Source organism: Lepidochelys kempii, chromosome 7 (assembly GCF_965140265.1).
Source record: "Lepidochelys kempii isolate rLepKem1 chromosome 7, rLepKem1.hap2, whole genome shotgun sequence".
Lineage (NCBI taxonomy): Eukaryota > Metazoa > Chordata > Testudines > Cheloniidae > Lepidochelys > Lepidochelys kempii.
Window position 1 is genome coordinate 53,149,179 of NC_133262.1, and position 19,911 is coordinate 53,169,089.

General features: G+C 44.6%; 1 protein-coding gene across 13 annotated transcripts in view; it reads left to right on the forward strand.

The window, feature by feature from the left end:
* The window catches only part of HELLS (helicase, lymphoid specific), a 46,015-nt gene extending 27,263 nt beyond the window's left edge, over nucleotides 1–18,752 (forward strand). For 11 of the 13 annotated variants that reach the window (XM_073352725.1, XM_073352728.1, XM_073352729.1 and 8 more), the window contains 9 exons: nucleotides 8,169–8,311; nucleotides 8,567–8,705; nucleotides 9,668–9,751; nucleotides 9,865–9,984; nucleotides 10,213–10,329; nucleotides 11,289–11,448; nucleotides 16,352–16,448; nucleotides 16,670–16,746; nucleotides 18,181–18,752. In XM_073352725.1, the coding sequence (XP_073208826.1) occupies nucleotides 8,169–8,311; nucleotides 8,567–8,705; nucleotides 9,668–9,751; nucleotides 9,865–9,984; nucleotides 10,213–10,329; nucleotides 11,289–11,448; nucleotides 16,352–16,448; nucleotides 16,670–16,746; nucleotides 18,181–18,278 (1,035 nt within the window). In that variant the 3' untranslated portion in view covers nucleotides 18,279–18,752. Of the gene's footprint in view, nucleotides 1–8,168; nucleotides 8,312–8,566; nucleotides 8,706–9,667; nucleotides 9,752–9,864; nucleotides 9,985–10,212; nucleotides 10,330–11,288; nucleotides 11,449–15,962; nucleotides 16,026–16,351; nucleotides 16,449–16,669; nucleotides 16,747–18,180 lie in introns of those variants that run through there. The other 2 variants (XM_073352735.1, XM_073352739.1) reach the window with 2 other exon arrangements.
* The last annotated feature ends 1,159 nt before the right edge of the window (nucleotides 18,753–19,911 follow it).

A 19,911-nucleotide genomic window follows, 5' to 3' on the forward strand; every position in this document is an offset into this window, starting at 1 on the left:
TATCAATTTTGGTGTCAAATTTTTTTTGTTACAGGTCTCTAAAATATTTTCCTGATTTGACTTTTGTCTATTATTTCATTGCCTCTCAGCTCAAAATTGGCTTATTACCCTGTCAAAGTTTCCATATACTTAAGTCTTTTTAAACTTCAGCACTGACTATTATTGAAGAAAATAATAAAATTGAGCAAAAGCTTTTTGTTGTGAATAGTTCTGGGCCTAATCCTTCTGCCACTTATTTCAATTGGAATTCATTGCTGTTGACGTCAGTGGGTATAGAATTTAGAGCATGTTGCTCCTTGGCTAGTTTTAGCCTAGAAAGGACATAATGGTATTTCTGTAGTTCACAGCTAAGAGACCTTCCTCTTGCTCAAGTGACCATTAAGGTTGTTGTGATAGTCCACAAAAGCAATGAGTCCCCGTGCACCTCTTAGAAAATGAGGCTTTCAGTATATAAAGTTGTGTACTGAGAATTGAAGCCACTTTTTTAAAAAATTAGAATTTATGTTTAGTTAAGTAGTAAACCGCTGGACATCTTCAGAAGTCATACTTCAGTTATTGTCACAACATAACTTTTTTAGGTAGGACAAGAGGGTGACCTTCGAGTCATTTTCTTAGCAAATGCAGAGCTTGCCAAGCCAGTTTGTGGCAGCCTCCTCTATAAAGTGTAGAGACTTCAGACCGCCATCAAATCTTGTCAGAGGGCAGTCCTCAATAATGTGTGACATTGTCTCTTTGGCCATAAATGGATGTGCCCCGGGTGTGCAGGCTGGCTGCACATTGACCCTGGCCCACTTGAAAAGGTATCAGAAGGACCCTGACTGGCATGATAAATCAAAGCCAAGTACACACGTGGTAGGGTCAGATATAAGAGCCTGGTTCTTCTTTAAGTCCATTCCATATTAGGTGTGTGTGCTCATCACATACACCGGTGCTGGAAGTTTTTCCCTCAGCAGTATCTGTAAGGGACTGGCTCTGGTGCCCTCTAGAGTGGTGTGCACATGCTGCAGTATAAGGGGCACCCCTGGTTCTCCCCACCCTCAGTTCCTTCTTGCCACCAGTGATGGTGCTGGGGCATTTGCTGCTTTAATTAGCATTGTTTTGTTCTCCGTTCTTGAGAACTTTACAAACCCTGTAATATCGTAGAATATCAGGGTTGGAAGGGACCTCAGGAGGTCATCTAGTCCAACCCCCTGCTCAAAGCAGGACCTAATCCCCAGCTAAATCATCCCAGCCAGGGCTTTGTCAAGCCTGACCTTAAACTCCTAAGGAAGGAGATTCCACCACCTCTCTAGGTAACACATTCCAGTGCTTCACCACCCTCCTAGTGAAAAAGTTTTTCCTAATATCCAACCTAAACCTCCCCCACTGCAATTTGAGACCATTACTCCTCGTTCTGTCATCTGCTGCCACTGAGAACAGTCTAGATCCATCCTCTTTGGAACCCCCTTTCAGGTAGTTGAAAGCAGCTATCAAATCCCCCTTCATTCTTCTCTTCCTCAGACTAAACAATCCCAGTTCCCCCAGCCTCTCCTCATCATCATTTTTGTTGCCCTCCGCTGGACTCTTCCACCTTCTTCTTTTAGTGTGGGGCCCAAAACTGGACACAGTACTCCAGATGAGGCCTCACCAATGCCGAATAAAGGGGAATGATCACATCCCTCGATCTGCTGGCAATGCTCCTACTTACAAAGCCCAAAATGCCGTTAGCCTCCTTGGCGACAAGGGCACACTGTCGACTCATATCCAGTTTCTCGTCCACTGTAACCCCTAGGTCTTTTTCTGCAGAAATTCTGCCTAGTCATTCAGTCCCTAGTCTGTAGCGGTGCATGGGATTCTTCCATCCTAACTGCAGGAGTCTGCACTTGTCCTTGTTGAACCTCATCAGATTTCTTTTGGCCCAATCCTCTAATTTGTCTACGTCCCTCTGTATCCTATCCCTACCCTCCAGCGTATCCTACCACTCCTCCCAGTTTAGTGTCATCTGTAAACTTGCTGAGGGTGCAGGACAGACCCTTGGGGCACTCCACTTGATACCGCTGCCAACTAGACATGGAGCCATTGATCACTACCCGTTGAGCCCGACGATCTAGCCAGCTTTCTGTCCACCTTATAGTCCATTCATCTAGCCCATACTTCCTTAACTTGCTGGCAAGAATACTGTGGACATATAGTTGTATATAGTTAGTAGTCGAATTAGTTACCCTTGGTGGTAGTTCTTAAAGTCTTCTTTAATCCCGAACGGGACTCAGCCTGGGGACGGGGCATGCTTTAAGCCCTGCAATCGTTGCAAACAGCCTATGCCCATCAGCGATCCCCATAGTAGCTGCCTAAGGTGCTTGGGTGAAGGTCACATAAGTAACAAGTGTCGTATTTGTAAGTCTTTCAAACCCAGGATGAAAAAGGAGCGGGACAACCGTCTTAACGTGCTCCTGATGGAGTCGGCACTTGCTCTGGCACCGGAGCGACAGTCCAACTTGGCACCAGGGCGTTGGTGCGCAGTGCTCTGCCGGCACTACCACGAGCCAGCACCGATTCCCCCTCCATGGATCATAGAATCATAGACTATCAGGGTTGGAAGGGACCTCAGGAGGTCATCTAGTCCAACCCCCTGCTCAAATCAGGACCAATCTCCAATTTTTGCCCCAGATCCCTAAATGACCCCCTCAAGGATTGAACTCGCAACCCTGGGTTTAGCAGGCCAATGCTCAAACCACTGGGCTGTCCCTCCCTGCCAGCAAAGAAGCTGAAGAAGACAGTGAGGGGAAGAGCTCCTGCTTCCCACAAGGGAAAGGAGAGGGCTTGGGGCAAGCCAAGACCCACGCTGGCAACTCAACACTTCCTTCGGGAAGTTGGGCCCCATCTCAAGTCGAGTGGTGCAACCCATCCCATACCTTGTCTGCAACTCCAGATAGCAGTGGAGGCCTCTGTCAGCTTCAGGTGCCATTGACACCTGAAGCCCTACAGCTATCTCAGGAGATCCTGACGCTATAGCTCAGTGGTTTGAGCATTGGCCTGCTAAACCCAGGGTTGTGAGTTCAATCCTTGAGGGGGCCATTTAGGGATCTGGGGCAAAAATTGGGGATTGGTCCTGCTTTGAGCAGGGGGTTGGACTAGATGACCTCCTGAGGTCCCTTCCAACCCTGATATTCTATGATTCTGGTGCTGCCCACTCTGGCAGTACCCTAGTCTCAAGGTAAACTCGCCTTGGGACTGCTACGTATGTTCCTGCCTCAGTGGCACCATTCCCCATCGCAAGGGACACCCCGCCACCACTTGCCTACTGAAAGCCTTCACGCCTCAGAGATAGAGAAGCAGGCTCAACGGAGCCCTTTTCCTGTCTCCTGACTTTGGGCACTGACAGCAGGATTCGAGGCATATCTCGCCAATAGCCTGGCACAGACCCCCCAAGGCATGTGCCCCCTGGCAGGAGCACTAAGACCAACCCCTCGTGTCTCCAAGAGCTCGGTACAGATCACGGACTGATCAGGGGACCGAAGGCAGTGATCACTAGCCCATCGTCATCTGTCTCCAAGATGGAGATTGCTGTATTTGAGAGGATCCTCCTGGCAATTGGCTTGTGGTCCTGCTTAACTTCCCAGTACCAGTTGAGTCACGTCAGGCATAGATTGCCGGATTTCCGACACTGATCTGCTGAACGCAGTAGGTCCCCGAGGCTCCGACCAAGACATTTGTCTCACTCAGACAGGTCTACCTTGAGGCGCAGCGACTAACACCAGTCAGACAAGAGCCACTGCCCCATCTGATCTTGGTCTTCCGGTACCGAGTGTACCGGTTATAGCTCCATCATTGAGTAGGGTCCCCTGACTGCAGGACTAGCTCTGGTGCCATCTACATCATCTGCACTGAAATCCATCCTATGGCCCCAAGTACAGTGGCCAGTGCCATGCTATCCATGGAACCCTTGTGGGGTCACCCAGGCTGCCCACTCAATGCCGGCCCCCTCCAGTGCTTGAGGCTTCGGGGGGGGAAAGACCCCACAGGTCCAGGAGCTGTTGGACCACCAATGGGCATTTAGGATCCTGTGCCCCGGCATCATCCTTGTCACCAGACGAGGCTATCACGGGGCCTTCTCACCCAGTTCCTCAGGATGATGCTAAGACGTACCAGAAACTATTCAAGAGGGTCACATCTGACCTGAGGCTTCAGGCAGAGGAATTGGAGGAGCCTTCGGACTCCCTGTTTGACATCCTCTGCTCCTCCTATGGTGGCTTTACCCCATAAGATTACTAAAGCCCTGTGGCAGTCTCCATCCCCCCCATCTCCAAAAGGGCAAGCGCAAGTACTTTTGTGCCAGCTAAGGGACATGAGTACTTATTCCCACCCAGCCCCCAGTTTCCTTGTGGTTGAGGCAGTTAACCACAGGGAAAGGCAAGGACAATAATGACTCAAGGATACTGGATCTCTTTGAACATAAAATTTATTCATCTTCCAGCCTTCAGTTAACAGTGGCCAAACACCAGGCTCTCCTTGGCCGATATGACTTTAACATGTAGCAAGCCATGGCCAAGTTCGAGTGTTTGCTTCCTGAGGGGTCCAGGATGGAATTCCAAGCGGTTATTGACGAAGGTATGACCCTGGCCAGGGCGGCCCTCCAGGCGGCGTCAGATGCAGCAGATTCTACTGCTCACACCATGGCTCTGCCATCTCCATGTGGCAAGCCTCCTGGTTGCTCCTCTCTAGCTTGTCTGCCAAGGCTCAGCAGTCTAAGCAGGACCTTCCCTTCAACAGCCAGTCCCTATCGGCAAAGCAAACAGACAGCAAGCTGCATGGTTTAAAGGACTACCATACCACCCTCAAAACTCCGGGCCTTTACGTCCCAGGCCTGGCGCATAAGCGGTTCAAACCACAACAGCCTCAGAGCCGGCGAGTCTGCCTCAGCAGGACCTGCCTCACAAGAAAGCCCAGGCTACAAATGTCATCCGAGCCACCCGCTTCACCCTCTGCGCAGTCGAGCTCAACCTGAAACAAGCAGGGGGCCAACTGATCATTTTGAGGGTGCACCCAAGGGTGAACTACCAGACTATTCTCTGGATCCATCTTCCCCAGTATTTTCCACCTGCCTTTCCTTTTTTCCTTCCTGAATGGATCGCTACAACTTCAGATCGCTAGGTCCTCAACACTGGCACAGGGTTATACCCTCCAGTTTCTTTCTGCCCCCCTTTTTCACCCCCCCCTCCCTGTCCCTCTTCAGAGACCCTTACGAGAGTCTCCTTGTGCAGGAGGTAAAAGAGTTACTGCTGCTGGGTGTGGTGGAGGAGATTCCTCTAGAGTACAGGAACAAGGAGTTCTATGCCCAGTACTTTTTAATCCAAAAGGCCAAGAGCGGTCTATGGCCCATCCTAGACCTGCGAGACTCAAGTACCTAAAGAAGCTGAGGCTCCATGTGGTCTCCCTGGCCTCTATCATCTCTTCCCTGGTTCCGGAAGACTGGTATGCCGCCTTCGACTTGAAGGACACATACTTCCACATAGCGATCTTTCAAGGACACAGACGCTTCCTCCAATTTATGGTGGGGACCTGACCAGTACCAGTTTGCAGTCCTCCCGTTTGGCCTGGCAACAGCACTGAGGGTGTTTACCAAGTGCATATCAGTGGTGGCTGCTTACCTCAGGCATCGGGGTATCCAGATCTACCTGTACCTTAACAACTGGCTAGTCAAAGGCAGCTCCAGGTCTCGGGTCCAAAAGGATGTTGCAGCTTTGCAAGCCACGTGCCTCTCCCTGGGCCTACTGGTGAATGACAAAAAGTCTATGCTAGTTCCGGTGCAGAGGATAGAGTTCATTGGAGCGGTGCTTGACTCGACCTGTGCCAGAGCATTTCTGCCACTAGAAAGGTTCCAGACATTGGCAGACCTCATCGCAGAAGTCTCCACATTCCCCCTGACTATGGCCAGGGTTTGCCTGCATCTTGGGATCCACATGGCTGGCAACGGTCTATTCCAGTCCAGGGATCACCTGGAAAAGATCCTTACCAACCCCCAACAATCTTACCTAGCTGTGATGGTGGATCAATCGCAGGACAGTCCTAGAGGGAGTTCCATTCGACACCCCCCCCTCACTCCATCCAGTTAGTTTCTGACACCTTGGCTGAGGTGCGCACCTCAGTAATCTCCACACCCAGGGTATGTGGTCCCAATAGGAGAGGATGTGTCACATAAACATCAAAGAACTCAGAGCGGTCCACTTGGCATGCAGATTGTTCTACCTCACCTGTTGGGCAAGGTGGTGAGAGTCCTGATGGACAACACAGCCTTGATTTTCTACATCAACAGGCAAGGGGGAGCACTCTCGTCGGCTCTCAACCAAGAGGCAGTCCATCTCTAGGACTTTAGCATCAGCCATGAAATCCACTTGGAAGCATGTCACCTCCCTGGTGTCAAGAACACGCTCCTGGATTACCTCAGCAGAGACTTACCCTCTCACTACGAGTGGTCATTCCACCCAGAGGTAGCCTGCATGATTTTCCAGAGGTGGGGAACTCCCCAAGTGGGCCTGTTCGCCGCCAGGCAAAACCGGGAGTGTCATCGGTTTTGTTCCCAGCGGGTCTGGGCAAGGACTCCCTCTCCGATGCCTTCCTCCTGTCCTGGTCAGGGAGCCTGATGTATGCATTCCCTCCGATTCCACTCACCAGCAAGGTCCTGGCAAAGATAAAGAGAGACAAGGCACAGGTTATCATGATATCGCCAGCAATGTTTCGGCACCCTCATGAACCTGGCAGCAGCCCCTCCTTGGCCCCTGCTTAACAAGCTGGACTTGCTGTCACAGGACCACGGTCAGCTATTACACCTCAACCTCACGTCCCTCCACCTCTCGGTGTGGATGCTGCGTGGCTGAACCCAGAGGAGCGGACCTGCTCGGATGAGATCCATCAGGTCCTCCTGGGGAATATGAAGCCCTCAACCAGACTGAGTTACTTGGACAAGGTTTTCCCGCTGGGCGTCCGAATGTGGCATCTCTCCCTCACATTCTTCTGTACAGTCTATTTTAGACTACCTGCTTCATCTGAGGAACCAGGTCCTGGCGCACTTGTCCATTAGAGTACATCTCGCAGCCATCTCTGCTTTTCACCCACCAATCCAGGGCCAGATGGTGTTTTCTCATGACATCATGGTCAGATGCTTGAGAGGCCTCAAGAGACTCTTCCCGCAGGTACGGACCCCTGTCCCACAGTGGGATTTTGGTTCTTTGAGCTGCTGGGCTCCTGCTCCCTTTCCCACCTGTCATGGAAGGTCGCTTTCCTGGTGGCAATGACATCAGCAAGACGAGTCTCTGAGATTAAAGCCTTGGCCTCAGAACTGCCGTACATGGTCTTCAAAGACAGGGTTCAGCTGCAGCCCCACCCAGCCTTCCTGCCGAAGGTGGTATCCATCTTTCATATGAACCAGAACATCATCTCCTCCCCCTCCCGCCCCCCGGTGTTCTGTCCCAACCGTCTTCACGTGCTGGACATCCGTTGGGCCTTGGCTTTTTACCTACAGCGTACCAAGCCTTTCCGTAAATTAACACAGCTCTTCATCACCACAGCGGATAGGATGAAGGGCTTTCCAGTGTCCTCGCAGAGGATTTCCAACTGGATCACCTCTTTCATATGGACATGTTACGAACTGGCGGGGGGGTCCCGCTGATCGTCAGAGCCCACTCGACTAGAGCTCAGGCATCCTCGGCAGCCTTCCTAGTGCACATCCCTATCCAGGACATCTGTAGAGCTGTGACTTGGTCATCTGTCCACACATTCACAGCTCATGCTGGGTTTGGCAGAGTTGTGTGGCAATCTATTAACTCCTGCCTGTCTCCATTGGTACTGCTTGGGAGATGCCTAATATGGAATGGACATGAGCAACACATCTCAAAGAACACCAGTTACAGAAAAAGGTAACTGTCTTTTTCTCATGTCAGCTGCAGACCAGTCTTCACTACATCAATGGCAGAGAAATCTGGGCAGTATAAAATATTTTCCCGATAATGTACCTTCAATAATAAATATTGGGAAATGTGTACTGTTAGTGAAGAGACTCTTTAAGCAGCAGATATGTTGAGAATCACTGGGACACCAAGGGGTTGGGTCACATCTAGCTGCCCTCTCCCCTTCCCCCCAATGACACATGAGAAACGTCTGCTGACTGTCATAATTCGTATCGCTTGCTACAGGAAGAAGTAGTGGAGTTGAGTCCTACAGGACGACCAAAGCGTCGGAGTCGAAAAGCGGTTGATTACCGTGAACGAGATGGTGATACGCCTGATGAGCTGGAAAAACTGATCAGCAAAATGCAAGAAGAAGTAGAAAAAGAGAGGTGCATATCTTGAAGAAAAAAATCCCTGTTTTAAAAATATCTTTAACTTAGAAGATCCCTTTTAATACACTATGAAATATTACATAAAATTGAAACTAAATTTTGAATCAAGATAAATGAAAAACTGCATTATCCTTTTTCTAATTCTGAAAATCTAGTAGTTCACAGTAGGTCTTCTAGACATTTGTTAGGTTGTACTGCACTTGAAATGCATTGACATTTTGCTGTACTAAAAACATTACGTGTCTTTGTAAGGCCAGTGATAGAAATGACCATTCCTACGGATTCAGAAATCAACCTTAAACTGCAGAATATTATGATGTTACTGAGGAAATGTTGTAACCATCCATATCTCATTGAATATCCACTGGACCCTGCCACGCAGCAATTTAAGGTACATATCCTGAAGCATTCAAAGCAGTGTTTTTTGAAAATTACTGTAGGTAATGTAATGCCAGTGAACAGCTTTAGATTTGTATAGTACGTTTCTCCACAAAACCCTACCAATGTGATTCAGTCTTGTTTTGAAATTTCCTACAGCAGATATGGGAGAGAGTAAGTTCAGTGTCTGGTCCCAACCAGTGGGGGGGGGGGCAGGCAGTGCCTGCGGGGTGAGCTGCGTGGAGCTGCTTGCATGCCTCTGCCTAGGAGCCAGACCTGCTGGCTGCTTCCGGGGTGCAATGCAGTCAGCGGTGCCAGGATAGATGGGAAGCCTGCCTCTGCACCCTGGCTGCGCTGCTGACCGGGAGCCACCTGAGATAAGCCTGCACCCCAATCCCCTGCCCCAGCCCTGAGCCTCCTCCAAACCCTGAGCCCTCTCCTGCACCCCAAACCCCTCATCCCTGGCCTCACCCCAAAGCCCCCTCCCAGACCCTGAACTCCACATTCCCAGCCCGCACCCCAACCCTCTGTCCCAGCCCTATAATGAATATATATAAAGATCATCTTAATAGCTTTTCTATACTACATAAACCCTCTTACTGTATTGAAAAGGGGAAAAGAATTTGGATGATGTGTGTATGGTAGCTTTAACCCTCTAACATTTTTACTAACCCTAAATAAGCCATTAATGAAAACCAAAGGATCTCCTTCAAAATATAGTCTTGCAAATTAACATGAGCATGACTGCCAGCTAGTTGAATCCACTATCATTCAGAGGGGACACTTAGAGGCTGTCAGGAACTTTGAGCCACAACTCATGGTTTACACAATCAAATGATCTAGGCTGAAAAAGGATGGGATAGGATTAGCCACGCAGGTTGAAGCCTAGTGCATTAACTGTCATCCCTAGTACATGAATGTTGATGCATCTGGGAGATTGTAAATCTTGACTTCTCCTTTTTACTCTGTTTTAAGGTTGATGAAGATCTAGTGAAGAATTCAGGCAAATTTCTACTTTTGGACCGGATGCTGCCAGAACTGAAAAAGAGAGGACACAAGGTATTTTTGTTTATGAATATGGATCATAACTGATCAGTTGCCTTGTTGTGTGTTTTTGGTGTTCGGTTTTATTTTTTAAAATAGGGATACTGAGGAATCTTAACTACTTGTAGGTGTTGCTGTTCTCACAAATGACACTGATGTTGGACATTTTGATGGATTATTGCTATCTGCGGAATTACAAATTTAGTCGTTTGGATGGATCTATGTCCTATACAGAGAGAGAAGAAAATGTAAGTAATAGCTTAAATGCTTAGGTGCATGTATCCAACTCAGCTAATTGCAACAAATTCAACCTCTGTTGGTAAGCTTTATATGTAATGCCTTGTAGAAAGACAAAGCAAATAATATATTTTTAATCATCATCTGATTTAATTTAAAACATGGGTTAAAAAAAAAAACCCACTGACCATATCCTTTTATTCTGTATGCTATTTCATGTTAGATGTATTCTTTTCCAGATGCATAAATTTAATACAGATCCTGAAGTTTTCATATTTTTAGTGAGTACACGGGCTGGAGGTCTGGGCATTAATTTGACTGCAGCAGACACAGTCATCATCTATGATAGTGACTGGGTAAGATGATAAACTGTTTCTCAAATGCTACATCATACAATTTTCTACTGTAACCCTAGATACTCACTTAGCATCTTGTGGTATGGGATGCTCTACCAGATAATCTATGAAAGTAATGTATGTGAAAATTACATAGTAAAATATATATATTCAGATTAAATATAGGGTAATAAGTAAAAATTGCTGGCCTATTCAAAACACGTAAGATCACAGCTAAGATTGCTTTGTAGGCAACTGGCTGGTCCCTGAATTTCCTTAAAAACAGGCTTTTCTGCTAGTTGAAAAGAATGCATACTGCTTGAGTGTTGATAATTATTAAAATGCTTACCTTGGAGAGAAGAAGTTTAAAGCTCTTAAAGAAGTTTGAGCCCTCTTGGGCAGACAACTTCTGCAAACTTCCCTATTTCAACAGCTGCCTTTTTGGTCTCTGGTGCCCAAAATTTCCCCAGTCAACTGACATCCCAAAGCTCCAGCAAGCTACAGCCCCACTACCTTCTGTGAGCCTCAGGAGGATGGTTGAAGAGCTGTTAGGAAGCTAATCCCTATGGACTTGTACATCTTCAACTTTTTCAGTATACAGCTACTTAGGCTGCACAAGCATACTTAGCATATCTCTTCCCATTTCAGGAACTATGAAGAGCTCCAAATAAACAAATTGAGAATTCTGGTGCAGAAGTATTTCCCAGTGAGGGCTAATTCCATCATCTATTTCAATTGTAAAACTGGTTTAATTAAGTTACAACTTTTTATTAAAGGGATAAATATCTCTCACTCATTCTCCAGAACATTTGAATAGTTTTTTCTCAGTCTTTCTCTTTTCCCACCATACAAAACCCCCTGTGGTAGACTTTTCATCCTGAAAAGTGATAGCTTGGAAAGCTGAGTGATGAAAAATAGAATTCACTGTGCATCTTTTAACAATTAAGCTAATTTGATTTCTTTAATCTCGTTCATTTTAGAACCCCCAGTCTGACCTTCAGGCCCAAGATAGATGTCACAGAATTGGTCAGACAAAGCCAGTTGTTGTTTATCGCCTCGTGACAGCAAATACAGTTGACCAGAAGATTGTGGAGAGAGCTGCTGCCAAAAGGAAGCTAGAAAAGTTGATTATTCATAAAAGTTAGTAAATTCATTCTTCGGAACTTGTAAAACTTTTTTGTTCCATTAACTGTGGGGAATTCTTGCTGTAATTCAAGATTATTTCTAATTGTTCTTGTTAACAGAGAATTTCTCTATATGTAAGTAATTTGTCTCCTTTTTCTAAATATGCCTGTTTCTCTTAGCCCTTCTAATCAGCACTCCATGCATTCTTTAGCATCTAGGCTGAATTCTGTGACATGATGCTGAATTTGGCTGCAAATTACTCTTTCCATGCATTTCAGACTGCTGACTAATTAGTTTGCCACTAAAATTATGGGCCCTTGATGTGGAACTTGGGGTCAGTGTGTGCTATACCTCCTCCTGGCTTCTGGGGAGAGTGAGGAGCAAGGACAGTGTGTGCTGGCCAGGGAGAGAAACAGGAATGAAACCAGACAGTAAGGAGTGAGAGTGGTCAAGATGACTGTTGGGGACATGAGACAGCTGTCGGCAATATCAACTTCCAGGTTTACAGTTATCTACCTTCAGGGAGGAAAATATCTGACAGACAAGATTCAGAACTCTGTCTTTAATTTGGTCTGAAGCTTTGGGAAAGGGGCTTTCTAGCGGCACAGGCAAACTTGTCTAGCTTTGGATCACATCCATTGAAATCAGCTGAAATGGGGAGGCAGAGGAAGGCAGGGAGAACAATATGTTGTGTGACAATGTTCACATTAGCAGAATTTGCATCTCTCTCATTTATTTATTTATTTATTTATTTATTTATTTATTTATTTATTTATTTATTTATTTATTTATTTATTTATTTATTTATTTATTTATTTATTTATTTATTTATATATATATATATACACACACACATACATACATACATACATACATACATACGGTCCTACTGGGGTTTTCTGTAGCATCTGGTCCAGATGGCCAGTCTTGCAGTCCTAGAATCATGGCATTCGCGGGACCCTGCCCACAAAAACTATCCAAAAATTACTATCTAAAGTAATTTCTGTAATAAAATAACCCAGGTAAAATAGTTTTTAGGGCACTGTGTTATGAAATCTGTCTCATTTTGTATGCAACACAATCCAATAATTTACTTGCTGCTATTTTGTCTTCCTAGTTGGTAATCTCTGCACAACCCAAGTAACAAATGGTTGGGTGGAACTATTTCCCTCTCATCGTTACTGGTGAAGGAATATTGATTGGGCACTGTGATAAATCATTGCTATAATTATTCTGTTGATAAAATTTTAACAGTTCTGCACTCTGGCCTTTTTCATAAGCACTGAATCCACTGATTTTTTAATAATCTGGTGGGCCTCTGACAGTAGCCTGTACTTTAAACTTCAGAGGAAGGTAAGGACTTCCCATAATACACCAAAAGCTGTATGTTTGGGTGGGGACAGGGAGAATGAGAGAATTAAATTGCTTGGTGTGATGTTTTTCAAAGTGTAGATCATAGGCTACTACTAGTTTTTGGGTGATATTTGCCAGTCTTGAATTAACGATGTTGATGAGGTTCAACAAGGACAAGTGCAGAGTCCTGCACTTAGGACAGAAAAATCCCAGGCAAGAATTCCAGTTCTGCAGAAAAGGACCTGGGGATTACAGTGGGTGAGAAGCTGGATATGAATCAACAGTGTGCCCTTGTTGCCAAGAAGGCTAATGGCATATTGGGCTGTATTAGTAGGAGCATTGCCAGCAGACTAAGGGAAGTGATTATTCCCTTCTATTCGGCATTGGTGAGGCCACATCTCGAGTATTGCATCCAGTTTTGGGCCCCCACTACAGAAAGGATGTGGACAAATTGGAGAGTGTCTAGCGGAGGGCAAGGCAAATGATTAGGGGGCTGGGGCACATGACTTATGAAGAGAGGCTGAGAGAACTGTGATTATTTAGTCTGCAGAAGAAAAGAATGAGGGGGGGATTGGATAGCAGCCTTCAACTACCTAAAGGGGGGTTCCAAAGAGGATGGAGCTCAGCTGTTCTCAGTGATGACAGAATAAGGAGCAATGGTCTCAAGTTGCAGTGGGGGAGGTCTAGGTTGGATATTAGGAAACACTATTTCACTAGGAGGGTGGTGAAGCACTGGAATGGGTTACTTAGGGAGGTGGTAGAACCTCCATCCTTAGAGGTTTTTAAGGCCGGGCTTGACAAAGCCCTGTCTGGGATGATTTAGTTGGGGTTGGCCCTACTTTGAGCAGGGGGTTGGACTAGGTGACCTCCTGAGGTCTCTTCCAACCCTCATCTTCTATGATTCTATGCTTGCTCTTTTAGCCTACTCTGATTTTTATACTCCACTTACATCATGGTGATATGGGCCATAAACAGAGTAGGGCATCCACCCATGTAGAAAAATGGGGTGGCGTGGGAGGAGGGGGATGGTATGTGGGGGCATATGGCCCCCCCAGATTTCTGACTTCCATTTAACACAGAGGTTTTCAAACTATGGAGAGAACCCCCCACAGTTTGAAAACGGTTGCCTTCTGGTTGCTTGGAAACAGGTAGAAGCCACCCGGCCTGCTCTTGTTTCTCCCTCGAAGGAGTCCAACCCGTCCGCAGAGCCCAGCTGCCGTGGGATGCTCCCAGAGGCACTTGCGTGCTACTGCTCTTGCCCTCCTCTAGGCTGGGCGGTGGCGGGGCGAGTGCATCAGGGAGCATCTCATGGCAGCTGGGCTCTGGAGACAGGGGCTGGACTCCTTCAGGGGAAAGGCTAGAGCGGGCCGGATGGCTCCCACTAGCTTCCAAGCAACCAGAAGGCAACCATTTTCAAATGTGAGGGGCATTCTTCATAGTGACCCCACATCCCCCACCCACACTGCCCCATATTTCTGCCCCCGCGGTTTTGCACCTGGGCGGCTACCTCTCAACCCACCCTGGTTACTGCTCTAGTATCTGCCAGCAAATTTCTTGGCTTTTATGACCTATTAAAATAGGAGAAAAAGCATATCTCTCAGGAATTTCTTTGGTATAAATGCAACTGATCCAATTTGCAGATACACTACCCCACCCATTTTAGTTTAAACAAAGGAAAAACTGTAAAATGACCTACAAAGATAAGAGACATGAGGGCTTCAGGCAGCAGGGGTGAGGGAGGGATTGGGACTAATAAATGTAAAGTCCTGTACTAAAGGAGAGGAGACAGATGGCATGGAATGTGTTAACTGAGTAGTCTGACCTATTGCATTAATGCAAATATTTTTCTTCCCATTAATTTGCTAAACTTTGCTCTTCCCTGTAACTAAGTACTAGATTTTAAGCAGGGTCTCTTCCAAAGTGACTTTTGACCTAAGGGGTCCTGGAAGTTGTTACAGAGGGCTGATGTAAAGCTTGCAACAAGGAGCTCCACTTAGATGCACTGGAGCAGGTGCAAATTACAAGGTTTGCAGCTCAGTACAGGGGAAACTGGGTGACATTTTATAGCCTGTTTTACACGAGGTCAGACTATAGATCTAATGGTCCCTTCTAGCCTTTAAAAAAAAAAAAAAAATCTATGAAAAGCACCTAAAGTTTGCAGAAGAGGGACTCTCTCTTGTGAACCTTGTCATGTGCATGGGACCAGTGCTTTGATGGTATTTGAGGGGTAAAATAGAAGTAGCTCCAGATTTGGAATTGGTTACAAATCAGCAAAGCTTTCAGATCTTGATGCATTTTGTTTTATCTATATAATAAAAAACCCATAAGAAACATCACTTTAAAAAAGCTGCATTAAGAGAAGATTATGGTTAAGATCTCAAGTCAGGAAATCTCAAAGTAAAGTTATACATGTAAACTTACTTCTGCACACTGTATATACATTGATTGTGTGTCTTTAAAATGGTTACATACTGTTTCTCAGTATTTCATGCAACTTTTTCTACATCTGAGAAGTACATTGTTAACCTGTAGCATATGTTGAGTACTAAAGCACTACAGGGAGAATTAACAAAAACTTAGTGGGGTGCCGTGGTGGGATTTGAAAGCAAGATCTTAGAGGTGACTGAGGAAAGAAAGAAGTGCATAATGGGGAGATGAGGATGGACAGATGCTTCAGTAAATGTAACAAAAGTTCAGGCAAGGTTGGGTGAGTCCAATGGTAACAGAAAGCTGCAAAGCCTTCTGGGCATGTGTTGTGTTGTCCTTGGCTTTGACCTCATTCAACTATAGCCAATTAGAACTAATCTTATACCATTTCTTGATAGACATGATAGCTGATCCAAATGACCCCTCTTTCATTAAACCTTCCAGGTCTCATCTTCAGTCATACTTTGATTGAACCTATCTCTCTTGTTTTTACAACACTAGTACATTCTGTTGTCTGGAAGACTTCTCTTCTGTTCCCACAGTCAGATCTGAATTGGAAAACATCCAGATTTGGGTACAAAAAGGTGTCTGGATGTTCTCGTCTGAAGAAATGTTTTTGTTTTAAAAATGTTAATCAAAACAGTTATAGCTAATTCACTGAGCGAAATACACCCCAATAAAATGGACAGGATATCTTTCATTTATTCTCTATCTTGTAGTGATAATACTCCTCACTTTGTTTCAATCAGCAACATTGCAAACGGAACACACTTCGGCATCCACCATCTAACTTTATTTGCAATGTTTTTACTGTAAGTAGAACTAATAGCTTTTCCACTGTGTGTGTGCATGTCAAATCAGTGTGTTGCAACCTTTTTTTTAATTTTGCGTGCCACAATTAGAAAGTAAAGGCCTACATGAAAACTTTTTATGCAGCTCTGACTTTCACTATTTAATTTAGTCGTCACAATTTAGGGCATGTTTGGTATATGTTTAGGCAACAAATCCAAGTATATCCAAGAATAGTTCTTTCTCTCTCTTTCTGTGTTGGGTTAACAGCATACATTAGATGTCAGTTTATAGAATTCATTGGTAATTTGGCAGCCTTTATATTCAAGAAAAGTTTCTCTTTTTATAGATCAGTTTAAAGGTGGTAAATCTGGTTTAATCCAAACAAAGCGTTGCTTGGATCCTAAGGAATTAATGGAATTACTGAAATCCAGGGACTATGAAAGGTATGTTAACTTCCACATTTTGTTAGACCTGGGAGATGCAAATAAGCATCTGAGGATCTCAACTACCCTGCTCTTCTGATATTGCTAAATGGGATGTGGGTCTCTGCTATATGGGACGGGAGGTCCTGGGGGATTCTGGTATGGAAAGGCGGTGGGGGGTGTCTTTGAGTGGAAAAATGTTGAAAACTAGTGTTTAGACTAAGATACTCTTATTTCTATAGAGAGGTTAAAGGATCCAGAGAGAAAGTAATCAGTGACAAAGATCTAGAGTTACTGCTGGATAGAAGTGACCTTATTGGTAAGTAAAACTAATTTGGTCCTCTTTTCCTATTTGACAGTAAAATATATAGAATTTTTCCCTTATATTTTATATGTAAAAGCAGAGGAGAATTGCCAATGCCTTTATTTGCCCAAGAGCAAGGTCCCCACAGAAATTTCTAATAAAATTTTATGTCCGTGTTCTGTTCAAACAAAATGGATGTATGTGAAGTACCATTGTCTACTACTACATTGACAACTAGAGCTGGTCAGGAAGTCTTAACAACTTCTTTTGGTCAGAAAATTCCAATTCATCAAAACTGAAATTGTTCCTGGGAAATGAGGGGTTGTTTTGATGAATTTCCTGTTTCGAAAATCTTTAAAATTGTCAAAACAGGACATTTTTAAAACATGGGGGGGGCTTGAAACAGCTTTTTGTTTTGAAACACACGCTAATTATAGGTTGTTTTTTTTAATGACTGTTAAATGAAACATTTTGAAATTGTTGAAATGAAATGTTTCAATTGACCTCAACCAAAAAAGTCTCAGATTTTTTTAGTTTTCCTCCTGATTTGGGATGGGGTAACCATTTCCTGCCCAACTCTGTTGACAACTGAGGGCATGGCTACACTTGCAGATGTAGAGCACTGGGAGTTAAACCAGCCTTTGGAGACTGCAGCAGGGAAAACGCTGCCTTGTGTTTACACTGTCAGCTGCAAATGAACACATTAGCAGTCCTTGCAATGCCACAAAGAGCAGTGCATTGTGGTAGCTATCCCAGTGTGCAAGTGGCTGCAAAGTGCTTTTCAAATGGGGCAGGGGTGGAGCAGAGTGTGACAGGGAGTATGTTGTGTGTAGGTGGTTTGGGGTGTGCTGAGAGTGTGTTAGCATGCTGTCTTGTAAGTTCAGGCAGCAGCCTCCCTCTTTCCCTCCCCTTCCCCCCCCCCCACCGCAAGCATCATTCCACAGTAATGGTTGCGTTGTCCAAGAGCAGATAAGCATGCCAGCTGTCAGAAACAGAGCTTTGAAAGAGGATATCTGCATTCCTGCAGCCGATTCCAAAACAATGAGAAGAGTGGCCACTTGACTTCAGGGGATTATGGGACATTTTCGGAGGCCAATCACAGTGAAGTAATGCAATGCCTCGTTCACACTGATGGCCAGGCATTTCAGCCAGGACGCAGCAAGCTTTATGCTTCTTGTGAAGGTGGATTACCTGAAGCGCTCCACCTGCAGAGTCCAGGCGCTCTACGTGCCTTGCCAGTATGGACACATCGGGAGTTAGGATGCCTGGGACTGTTTTAATGTGCTCTAACTTGCAAGTGTAGCCAAGCCCTAATACTCAGCATGCTGTGTATTTCATTCAGCATCTGCTAGTAGGAGGCACAAGCTTCTTTCTCTGCACTGTTCCACTTCCAATGTAAGACACTACACAATTCTGTTTAACCTTCAGTTTTGTTTGTTTTTCTCTTAGACCAAATGAAAAAGTCTGAATCAGTTGAAAAAGAAAAAGTGGGAGTGTTCAAGGTCCTAGAAGATTCTGAAGACTCCAATTCAGAATGTGTATTTTGAAGTGTGATTGGCTTCTAAAAGTGCGGTCCAAATGTCTCGTGACTAGCAGCTGATCTCGTAAGGCCATCATTTTACATATAGTGACACTTGATTATGCTGATTTTTTTTTTTTCTCAAAGCCTGGTTCAAATCTTTTTTCTTTTCAGTGAGTTGTAACATGTCAGGTAGCATACTTCATGATGTAGCATACCTAAAAATTTCATACTTGGGAACCTCACATGAACAATTAAGAAAATGAACATGTTTCAGGTGTTTAGGTAGCATGTGTGATCCAGTGACAAACACTGCCAGGTTTGTACAAAATCTTCCTGTGGAAGTCTTGCAAAAACAATTTTTTTCTCTCTAATTTGACCTAATGTGTCATTATGATTTTATTGGGAATGGGAAGACTGTCTAGTACATTTGTTTACAACCAATCGTGTAACTTCAGTTTTAAATTTTGCAAAATATTTTGCTAATAAATTTTGTCCATTTTGTCATGTGAATTTATTGGGGGTGAGGCAGCTTTCAGTGTAAGAACATTTTGTCTAATCATGCCTCTTTCTGATCTGTGAAAGGGCCCTTGCAGATAAAACTAGGGAAAGTGACCAAAGTTAAATACTTTTCAGTGATTTATGTATAATATGCAACTTCCATGCGTAACTTTTCCATATTCTTAAGGTAATGGGCTAAAGCAGTCACCTGAGACTGCATGCCCTAAGCATGGAATTTGCCAGACTGGAATTTCAAGATCTATGCCTTTTTTTAAAAAACAAACAAACAAAAAAAAAAACCTCTTTCCTTCAGAATACCAAAGAAATCTTAATTTAGGCCATGTAAACTGGCACAATGTTATCACCTTCAGTCTGTAGTCAGGTTAGTATACCCTAAGAGGTATGAATTGGGATATGCAGTTCAGTGGCCAGTTAGCTTTTAAATACAATGTGCAAATAGAAAAGGAGTACTTGTGGCACCTTAGAGACTAACCAATTTATTTGAGCATGAGCTTTCGTGAGCTACAGCTCACTCACAAAAGCTCATGCTCAAATAAATTGGTTAGTCTCTAAGGTGCCACAAGTACTCCTTTTCTTTTTGCAAATACAGACTAACACGGCTGTTACTCTGAAATGTGCAAATATTACACTACTAGTCAAAAGCTCTCTCCCATCGTGTAATAACACATTTTCAGTACAAATACACAGCATTTTCAAACTGGAGGCATTTTAAACTGGTATATTCAAGTGCTACCAAAGCCAGAAGAACTGTGGTAGAAGCTAGCAATACTTTGACTGTAGTAGTGTAGTTGAGCTGCTTACAGCAGAATTTAAGTTTACAGCTTTTTTTACAGTGGAAAGTAAAGTACTGTATATCCTGAATGGCTCAAGTGAGTTAAGAACTAATGAAGTGTTATAACAAAGACTGACTGAGTTTCAAAAGCACCTAGTGGTACTGATTTCCTAAATCCCCTGTCAAACCAATGGTATTTAAGGGTTTTCACCAATTTGAATTAAGTTGGTTAAAGCACTGCACTCTTCTGTTATAGACAGGACCTTGAACTGTGGTTTCAGGGGAGAGTTTCAAAAGCACCCAATAGATAAAGAGTCCTCCTAAAGGTTAATGGCACTGATTCTTTCTAAAAAATCTCTTATGTATA